Consider the following 11528-nt stretch of genomic DNA (forward strand, 5'->3'; position numbering starts at 1 on the left):
CAGGTTCCACAGTTCCTTTTTGATAAATCTCAGTTCACTCAAAATTCACAGAAACGGTACAGACAAGATACAAAGACCAATTGGTACAACAATTTACAGTCTCTATATAAAAATAGCAATAAACTCTGAAAAAGGAAGGGCATAAATACGACACAGCACAGGGTGTGGGTGAAAAGGAACAGGGGATGGGCAAATTTCAAAGGCGTCATCTCAACAAAGGGGAAAACAATATTCGTTTTACGACAAAACCACAATTTACTTGATTAAACACAAACTACAATTGTCATATAAGGAATGTTTAGTAATGAAATATGTAATTTTTAAAATATATAACCAATGTAAACAAATAGGGAGCGTTCTTTTGGACGCTACAACGTACATTTTAACAAAACGTAAACACAAATCGAGAGCATTCTCTTGGACAACAAAACATACATTTAACACACTGCTATCCAATACAGGTTTGCTTGTGTTGAAGTTTCGACTGAAAGGGACAAAGAAAAGATTGGGAGCCTGAAGTAGTTTTGGAAATGAGTAGAATGAGACAAAGAAAGTTGGATTATAAAGTTAGGCTAATACAGACTCTACTGGTACAAGAATATGCATCATGGTGTGGCAAGGAATAAAGAAAATAGGTAGGCGATATGAAAGGGAAAAAAAAAAAGTTTTAAAATGAAATGACACGGAACTTAAAAGACCTATAGACGAACACTTCATTTGAGGAAATTGATGTTTCCATTAGTTTCCTCAAGTGTTATAAGATAGACATTTGTATGCCATTCTTCAGTGGACAAATTGTTTTCATTTCTCCCTTGCCAAATTCATTTGGTAATTCATTAAATTTTGTGTTCTGTTGATACTTTCAAAAATGTTCTCCGAGTAGGCTAAAAAATAAGCATAATACTCGCAATTTTGTTTCAATCCTTTTGCCTTGTGCGACAAATGTTTCAATAAATTCTATTCACGTTGTGCCTAAAGGCTGCTCCTTGGAGCAAGAGCCTGTGCTAAACATGGGCAACTTGATCTAACAGCAGCAATTAATATCTTTAATTTCATTCCCTTTCTCTCTAAATACTTTTACTATGTTCTGAAAAGCCACTCTTGCTGGTAAAATGAACTCTGTTCTGTTATTAATGTGATCATTTCTTTCTCCCTTTTACCAGATCCGAAATGGTGAATCTGCCCGGCCATGGCTTCACTGAAGGGGGCCTCTCACTGATGCCTCTCCCCGTCACTTTTTCGTCAGGTACCACAGACAGAGTGTATAAGCAGGTACATGGAAAAAGCAACAGTAGTCTAAATAAGGTTATACTCCTCTTCGGGGACGATGTTCCTTGCAAAACCTCGCTCAAAGATGCCTTTGTCAATTACATCTACCAGACACAGGTCAGTGATCACTATCGCCTTGCACTGATAGATGACAATGTTCTGGGGGTGGACCCCAGGATCAAAGCGTATATTTTTAACGTGGCAGAAGAAACTCTCCTCCCGTTTAACCTTATCTTGATAGACGTTCCAGCTCTTGGTGGTCTTCACAGCGCCGAAGCAGACATCAGAACTCTGATGAACTTGGAGCGTTTTTTACAAGATGAATTCAAAAGCACGTCAGTCAGCGCAGTGAATCTTGTTGCGCCATCTTCGTCCGTTTTTTTCCGCCCTTTTATCAACACATACAATCTCCTCAATCTTTCTTTTGAAAAGTTAGAGACACTTGCACAGATACTGGTTACAAACTCCCCTACTCACATGCCTTTCGTCAGCTCCCTTAGAAAAGTGAAGATCTCCTACAATAATTTATTTACGTTCTACACCGAAGGTCAGAGATCAGACGAGGATGACCAGTTTCTAAGTCAAATATTCCTCCACTATGACTACCCAGGAGTGGATGACTTCTTCCAGGAGCTGAAATCGATTCCACCGTCAAATATGTCACTGGTAAGAAAGGTTGATGCCGGCTATGTCAACCCAGCAGACATTGCTCGACTCAGAGTAGTCAACCAGTTCTCAGAGACCAGAGGGCACAGGTTTGGTTTTGGTTTTCGACAACTGTACATGAAAGAGACCTTCAAAGATGAGGCCAACAGAACTCGAGTACTGTCTATAGGCAAAGACAATGATAACCCCAACAAAGTTATCCTAATCGTAGGCAACAAGCTGTCAGGAAAGACTACAGTCGCAACAGCTGTTGCAAACCACATTTTTGGAGTAAAATTTCAGGACAGTTTCCGTTTGCTCATTGACGATGACTTAGTCAGCAGGTTTGGGAAAGAAGATAACCTAAAGGAAACGACGAGGACAACAGCTTATTGCTTTAACCACATTCAGGGCCTTCGACTGACCTATAATCTCCAAATTATAGATTCCGCAGGTTTTGACTGTGATGATGTACAGTTCAACAAGACAGTCGTGTCAAAGGTAGCTAATCTATTGAAACAACTCTGTAAGACGGACAGCACTACAATGTTAGTCTTCACAGCACCAGGTATGCAAGATAACCTTCCGGGTTCCTTTAAAACCATCCACAAACAACTCCTGCGTCATACTGGCATAGGAACGGATAAGATGTTTTTCCTTGATGCCTATGCACCCACTCTGAGGTCCCCTGTTCCGAAAGCTCTGAAGAAATTAGAGTCGTCTAAAATTAAGGTTTTCAAATTTGACTCACGAACATGTTTTCCAAGGGAAAAAGAACCAAACCACAAAGAGAAGTACAAGGAAATTATTAACGACATGAATTGGGAAATAGAACATCAAACACTGGAGAAATTCTTCGGCAAACTTAAGCTGTAATTAACATAACTATGATAGTAGTATTTGTACAATAACCGTTTAGGAAAACTATATCATTTCAGATTAGAACAAACTTCTTCTTAATGCGACATTTACCCTATTCTCGTCAAAACCTCAGATCCATAATCTGGATTGTCAGTGTTCAGAACTCACAGGTCAACGAACTGAAGATATGACAGCTAAGCAAAGAAAAGGTGGATACAATTCCTTCGGTATTTTATTGCTTATGGAAGAAGTCTAAACACCTTTGCATTATGAGGTTTTATGATCTACCCCAATATGTTTACCCTGTTATGCAGACAAGAATATATACCACTATATACGACCTATAAAAGCCAATATACAGGAACAGTGAAAAAAGTATAGGGCCATATTTGATCAAATTATCTCCACCATGCAAGCACGTCGACTGTGGAAACAGTAAGAAGTTTCTAATGTTATGGGACGATAATACCCCCCATGAATCTTTAGTGTCCACATAAAACCTTTTACTCTCTGTGGATGCAATATTTTGAGTCGTCTGTTGTTATTTATTAAACTTGTAATGCATCTTGATGATGTTTGTTATTACAATATTACAATGATTCAACGGGATTTTGCGGTAGACTTGCTAACCGACTCTTTCACACAAGCTTTAGACATCGAGATCGGTATGTTGGTCATCATTTTGAGTATTGTCGTTGCGATTACTAAGAGGAGTGGTTCATCGTGATAACTGGCCAACAATAGCAGAAATAAAGATCCATAATTATCAAACAGAAAATACTAACATTATTGCAGTTACTCAGCAAACCACAGAGGGTCCAAGGATTCCCGATATTGACAGTCGCTAACATGAATCATCCTTTCTATACATGAAATTATTATTTTTTGTGTGAATTTCCGTCTTCTAAACTGCTTTTTGATACATAGGGGAACAAACACATTTGAGGTTTTACCTATCTTTCTGAAACACTTAATAATGTTAGAGCACTAAGATGGAAATGAGCGGAAGTGTATATTCCAAGAAAGTTCTTAATGAATCAAGCTGAAATGATATGTTTGGTCAGGGGAAGTATATTATTGTTAATATCTATAAATGTAAAGATGATATAGTTGAGAGATTTTTTTTTAAATTTCATATTCACTTTTATATGTAGCAAATGGAGAACAATATTTACAGATTTACAGAATCATATACCTAAATGTAACGAGTATAGATGAAAGACAAAAGTAGGTTAAAGAGAAAGTAAAGTGTATCTTATTGTTGCATCATCAAAAGGGAACTCGGACCTAAGACTTAGGTTCGAAGCGGGCCCCAAACAAACACGCCCCCTCCCCCCCGCCCCCCCTCACACGCCCCCTTTGCGACAAGGCTTTCCTATATCTTGAGAAAGCCTTGTCAACAGAGGTTCCGACATATCAATACATTTCACATCACTAACTATTTGGTCTACTCAGAATAGTATAGCCTAATGCGATTCCTACCAAATCTTGCTGTCTCAGAAATTACAAGGTCCCAAGAAAAGGAGTCATGCATTTGAGTATTAAAAAAATTAGCCCTATTAAATGCACGCTTGAATCCACTTCCTGGCGATTAGCTTCTTTAAGAGGACATCTAGAGCCTTTCAAAATGTCTGCTCCTTTCTGATAGAACGAACAGACTAACAGTGCTTTAGAATAAAAACGGGATAGAGGAAAAATGACTCGCCTAATATAACATTACGGCCAACAAATTTAGCATTAATGATCATTTATAGAGATAAGAAAAATTTCAGAATCTTATTGATAATAATATTAGCTACACAACCTTGTAAAAGCTTTTCTTTTGTCAATAAAAGTCTGCCGTTAAATTTTGTTTTTACCTTTAGAAGTCCCTTCGTAAATTTCATCTACTCGTAAGTACTGAAAGAAGTGCTACTTCTCTTGTTATTCAATTAGTTTATATATGTATACCCATTTGTATACGTTTGAATTCATGTATAGTTATGAGTACTTTAGTTTTTTTTAATGAATACGCATTATGTGTTTGGAACTTGAGTTATATAAAATGCACTGAGGGCTATGCTATGATACGACAGTTTTTTTAGGGCTAGAGATTCTGCAGGCATCTAATAATTAGCTAACCAGGTTTTGCTGGAATATGACATAATATGGAACAATGGCAGCGTAAGCAGCAAAATGGAAACATTTTTCTGTAAGACCATTTATTTTTCTCTCGACCTGGAAACTTCTGACATCAGGCACTACTGTCATGAACCGACGTGGATCTGTCGAGCTACCAGGCTGGGTTCAGAGGAGGATTGGAAAGGTTTAGATCATCCCCATCAAATCTCACATAAAATGAGATATCTTCCTCATCGTCCTCAATGTCAATGTGATGACCAGCAAGCAGCCTAGTCTACGTCACAATTCACATCAAACTCGAGAAACTTCATTCTAACATCGATATGGAAGTCTTACCTTTATACCAGCGCAGAACTATTTTACAGTGTTTAGGATTTCAGGTGACCATCTTTGTCAGCTTCAATTTAGATAACACCACCTTGCTTAGATTTCATGCAGTTTCTATCGTTGAAAGTTAGTCTTCTCATCTCAATTAACAAAAGTTTAATGCATCCAAAAAAAAAAAAGCTTATGAGAAGCAACTGAGTAAAAACACTGATTGTCTATTGCAACGAAAGCTATTTTCTTCCAGTGATTTGCAATACAACTTTATTATAAGGTGAAGAAATTGTGATAATTGTTACTTTACATAATAATGACGAAGAATACGCATACTGTGTTAAGCCAGCTGAACTATATCATAATAAAATAATTACCATAGAGACAACGACCGAGTTTCGTGTAGCATTTAAGAAAAAAAAGTACTGGATGAGATGAAAATCATTAACATTAACTATACCCCTTAGAATATCACAGTGAAGATTATTGCAGATTGCGACATTTTACCTCTTATTCTCAAAAGAAAAGTTCACAATGTAGTGAAAGGTGAAATAGAAGCAACATTGTGTCATAAAGAAAAGAATCCTTACAAATGCGATGCCGAGATACTTGAGTAACCATATATCATATCAGCTTTGTGTTCTGACACGTGCGCGAATAGTGGAATGATATATATATATATATATAATATATATATATATAATATATATATATTTTATATACATATATATATAGATTATATATTATATATTATTATTATAATATATATGTGTGTGTGTGTGTGTGTGTGTGTGTGTGTGTGCACGGTCAAGTTGGAGGCAGGGGGACATCAATGTACGGGTGGACTAAGGAAACCTTGTTATCCCTACTCAGTGAGCATGGGCCCAGCGAGACTGCCAAATCATTAGGTCTAACACGACAAGGTTTATTTGTGTAACGCGCTGAAAAGAGTAGTATGGGCAACACAAGAGTTTAAAACGAATCCTGTGAGGATTTTCACAGGGGATCGAATGTACTTATCGACCGCAGACAGAGATCAAACTTCTACGTAATTGGCATGATAGTAACGTTAACTTAAGCTTCAGGTCGTTATTTGATATACTAGTAACCGTTTTCTATTATAGGAGAATTTCACTTAGATCTTCCAATCAATCCATGTTCTAAGTCGTTATACGGATAATTGTTATCTCCAGATAATAATAATAGTACCAAAAATAATGGATAAGTATCAAGACCTGAAAATAGGAATAAGAAGGATATGGGATATGCCAGTAGGAATTGTACCCATAATCATAGGAACACGAGGCACGATCCCAAGATCCCTGAAAAGGAATCTGGAAAAACTAAAGGCCGGAGTAGCTCCACGACTCATGCAGAAGAGTGTGAGCCTAGAAACAGCGCATATAATAAGAAAAGTGATGGACTCCTAAGGAGGCAGGATGCAACCCGGAACCCCCAAACTATAAGTACGACCCAATCGAATTGTAGGACTGTGATAGACCAAAAAAAGAAATAATAATAAAAAATAAAACAGTAAAATAATAATAATAATAATAATAATAATAATAATAATAATAATAATAATAATAATAATAATAATAACACAAACGAGCCAGTAGGAGTGTTTCTTTAAAAGGAAAACATATCGAAAGAAATGTGACAAGGAAGTCCACTGGATGCCTGCATGGTCGCTCTCACGTAGCCTACATTTCAACAAATAAAAACAGAGGAAGACACAAGTCAGGGATTAGGAATATGACCATAACATTATTACTGAGGACGAAACCATAGACAGAATTTCAGTTTGAACCAGAAAAAAAAATAGTCATTTGCTTGGCTGCGTCAGAGAGAGAGAGAGAGAGAGAGAGAGAGAGAGAGAGAGAGAGAGAGAGAGAGAGAGAGAGAAAGTGGAACACGCGAAAAAGTTGAAATAAGAAAGAGCAAGAAAATATATCTTGCTTAAGCCATAGAATTTAATTTTAATCCAAAAATTTATGTTTACACAATAAATAAAGCAATAGGGCTCTTAACACTTACAATTCAAATGATTTTCTAGCATATCCTTATGATAAGAAATAAGATAAACACGAAAAAATAAAGGTGCGTCTTTGAATGCCAAGAAAATGTTGGCAATAAGGAAAGAATGCCACTGAAAAATGTCATTGAAAACCGAGGAAAAGTTGAAATTTAAATAACCAAGAGAAGGAAATGAAAGAACATGGAAGAGCAGGGGAATTTGAATATTAGAGTAGCAAATGTAATTAATAAGAACACGATTGGGAACTGAAAGCAAATGATTCATTGGGAGAGTGGTTGTTGACATGATGACAATTCCAATCGGTAAAAGCCAGTCACGACTCACAACTTTCGGGACACGGACAGTACTTTGTAGGTGATGGAGGATAAGCCTGTGGCTTTTCAAAAAAAAAAAAAAAAAAAAAAAAAAAACTCGCTTACGTGAGGACCTAAATACGTGAATAACGAAGTTCTGACGTAGAGGTGCCACTACAATAAGAGCCTGGGATAAGAAAACTCATTTTACAGGTTTGTTGTGAAAGCCATATGAGGTTTTACTGACGTCAAGAACCTGCAGTAAACTAGTAGTGACGTCTCAGGTGCACGCAGTAGCTGAGAGAGAGAGAGAGAGAGAGAGAGAGGAGAGAGAGAGAGAGAGAGTTGGGTAGGGGGAGGGGGACCTTCAGTTATACCATTAGAAAGATGCCATTTTTATGGGTATCATTGTATGTCTATTAAAATTTCCCCTCTGCCGAAAACGAACAACAATTTTGAATAGCGTTCTTTTACCTATCTAGGTATTAATTCTTCTCTATTCAGAAGGATTCTAGTAAGATGCCTTCCACGAACAAATATAGCCTCCTACATGCTTCTCAGTGCAGGAAATCTAGCTACAGAAGAGAGTTTGAACGAGTAACCAGCGTGAATATAGTTAGAAGCTGAGCAATGATTGTAATTCAAAAGTAACTCCAGATGGAGTCTCTAATATGGCAGTCTCTAAAAACGTTGCTAAGGGGTTCTCATTAAGCAACTGAGAGCAACAGGTGCAAAGTATTGCAAAGTATTGCAACTTATCGGAAATAGGATTAACGAGGCCCGTGATACTGACTCTCGAGATTTTCTACTCTCTGGTTGTAGACCGTAAGTGTTCAATAGGTTGGAAGTAATAAATTGACACTTTATCCTCAAATCTCGTTGCTGGATGGGAAGACTTATGAACTGATAAGCAGAGAGGAAATTATTCCTAAAGATACAATAAAAAACATAAATAAAGTCGCTGATCAGATTAAGGTTAATAACTTGATGGTATAAATTAAAGAACTTGCAAAGAGAAACTGTATATGTGAGATTTGGTTTCATTCACAAATGATCGCTTTTCAATATAAAAGATATTCTATATAAAGAATAGTATAAAAACTGGCCTGTTGAAGTATATATTCTCCTTAATGGAAGTAAAAAGGTATTCATTCTGCCAAAGAAGATTAAAGATTCACCCGAATTTAGTGGACTATATTTCTCATACTTTCGGCCTCAAATAAGCTATTCTGTCTCTTCAAGGAAAACGTTCTCATGAATGGCAAGTTTCAATTAAGAAATTACTAATTTCATTTATATATATAATATATGGGTATTACTACATATATATGCATGTATATAATATACTTACTGTATATATGGATATAGTTTATATTATATAATATAACATATATTATATGCCGCAAAACAAACCGTTCATTTCTAAATGTAATTGATAATTAGGCTATTAAAATATCAGTGATTTTTGTAGCGACTTACAGTAAACCAGATATCAAAGGCCGAGGAAAAAAGTTATGCTAATTCACTGATTCTCAGCATACGATATGCACACTCTCTCTCTCTCTCTCTCTCTCTCTCTCTCTCTCTCTCTATCGCATCGTCAGCGGCTTCCGTCCATAGATGTACATATGATCTACAGAAAGGTTGATCTCATAATAGGGAAGGGGGCGGCTTACGGGGGTAAGGGGACCGGAGAGAGAGAGAGAGAGAGAGAGAGAGAGAGTTCACTTGACTGTGTCTCGGCTAACTCCCTTCATTCTACCCTGGCGCTCCGGTATTCGTGTTACCTCCTCCCTACTCGTCATCATCCATTGGCCGATATTCAAAATTCTTCTCCACCGTATTTCCCTTAAAGTTTAAAAGCAAATCAAATCAAAGATATATATATATATATTTGGAACTGGAAATACACTGTATTGGATCTTACACTTTAATCTTGACGAGCATTGACCAATTATTGTCCAAAATTGAACGGCCTGAAACTTAATGAAAATCTTGGAAACGACCTGAGAACATTTTTCATAAAATTTATCAGAAGGCAAAAGAGGCGGAGACATCCGACGTGCAACTGAATCCATTTGGTTTCCCGATAATTCAAAACCAAATTTGTAAAGTCAATTTTTAGAACTTTTTTTTTTTTCCAAGTTTTAATTCGGAGACGAAAAACTAATTTCACGCCGTTCTGTCCTCTCAGACGACACAGTTATCGCGCGCAAAGTGAAAATAAAACGAAACCACGGATCCCGAAGATATGTTTTACCATTTTTGCCGGAGAGTGAGACATCTGAAGGGCGGATTGCGCCTCGATTTTATGATCTTCGAGGATGTAAGTATAGATATTTTTGCGCTTGGATGTTAAAAAGTTTTACATTTTTCGTGCTGCTGTTAAGTGTTTTTACTTATTTTTTATTTAGAAAGGTGACATTCGGTAACAAAGATTCTAACTGGAAATTCCAGCGAGCTCAAACTAAGTATAACGATTTGTATTTTCAGATCTATCAGTCTACAAGAAGATTTAATACGGGTTGAAACTTTTATAGATTCATTGCTTTAGACTATAGGATAACAAGCCATGATTTCTGAAATCCGTGAAACTAAAGCCAATGGAATTACTTCACCAATCAGAGCTTTGGCTCACAGAAATTAATGTATGTGAGCACGTATGCATGTATGAATGGATGAATGTACGTATAGCAAATTTTCATCGAAGCGTTTTCTGTGATCTCCCTTACACTTAAGACCATGTTTCGTGAATGGCACAAAGATTAAAGTGAATCTGCAAAGGCGATACGGTGCTAAGGTAAATAAAAAGAAAAAACATCAGAATTAAATGTTTCGCATTATCTACTCGACACAACTTCGGCAAAAGATTAAAGACAAACTTGAGGTCATGGGGTGATTTGAATGTGCGCTATTTTGAGATGATGATGATCCTGTAGGAAATCATAAAGAGTTTAAGAAAATCGAGATTATTCTGTAATTCTCTGGATAAAGTAAGAGCTGCGAGTAAAAGCCCTTCTATCAGGTAGCCTGTTACTTCAATCTACAGTCTTTTCAATTTTGCCAGTCTGCCGGATAGTCTGAATTAAATATAGCTTCATTGATCATGATTTATTCGATGATATAACTGATGTAAATTGTAAAAGTAATGTCAGTTTAGAGAGTGATATTCTTGATGAAAATGAAATAGCGTGAAGAACTGAGTACGGTGCAAAGTTGAGCAATTAAAGATTAGATAGAAACATGTCGAATAAAATTTATATATACATTACTACGGCAGAAAAATTCGATGCTTGACGGTAATATTACTCCTTCTCGTAACATCAAAATAAGGTTGGTGAACATCAATTGGATGCCCCGTCAATAGGTAATAATAGAGCTATCTTTCCAGAGAAATGATTCAAGATGGGTAACTTTACTTTAATTAATTAATACGGGACACAAAATAGGAGACTGCTGACAATCAGACAAGAGACGATTATTCCAACAATGGAAGAACGTCAGCTCTGACACATGTAAGTGGTATTGATGTAATCCTCTCTGTAGATCAAGGAAACCATACAAGCTACGTAAAAATCATGTCATTGCCATACTTGGACACGACTCTGTCCAGCATGACTAATCATCATTCAGATCATGATATTTTGTTGCTTATGCAAGCTTAAAAGAGTCCACCAAATAGCGGAGCCTAGACAGCCACATTGAAAGCCCAAATCACCAAATAGCGGGATTTGGACTCCAAACAGCGGAAGCCTAGACTGTCAAAAACCAAAAGCCCAGATCACTGAAACCGCCAGAGAGCGGAAACCCCGAACACCAAAGGGAGCCCAGACCGCCACAAAGTAGAAACCTCGACCAAAGAGCCAAAAACTTGACTGCCAAAGACCTTCAACCCACACTACAAGATGGTAACCCAGACCACCAAATGACGGAGACCCAGAAGCCAAAGGGCGGAAACACGGACCAGAAAAGGTCGGAAACCC

The 11528-nt window shown here is 37.1% G+C and overlaps 1 protein-coding gene across 3 annotated transcripts in view; it reads left to right on the forward strand.

Moving 5' to 3' along the window:
* Positions 1-4622, forward strand: part of LOC135216437 (uncharacterized) — a 93057-nt gene extending 88435 nt beyond the window's left edge. For all 3 annotated transcript variants that reach the window (XM_064251807.1, XM_064251808.1, XM_064251809.1), the window contains one exon: positions 1164-4622. In XM_064251807.1, the coding sequence (XP_064107877.1) occupies positions 1171-2790 (1620 nt within the window). In that variant the 5' untranslated portion in view covers positions 1164-1170 and the 3' untranslated portion in view covers positions 2791-4622. The remainder of the gene's footprint in view (positions 1-1163) is intronic.
* Positions 4623-11528: the final 6906 nt, after the last annotated feature.

This window comes from Macrobrachium nipponense, chromosome 6 (genome assembly GCF_015104395.2).
Source record: "Macrobrachium nipponense isolate FS-2020 chromosome 6, ASM1510439v2, whole genome shotgun sequence".
Taxonomy (NCBI): Eukaryota; Metazoa; Arthropoda; class Malacostraca; order Decapoda; family Palaemonidae; genus Macrobrachium; species Macrobrachium nipponense.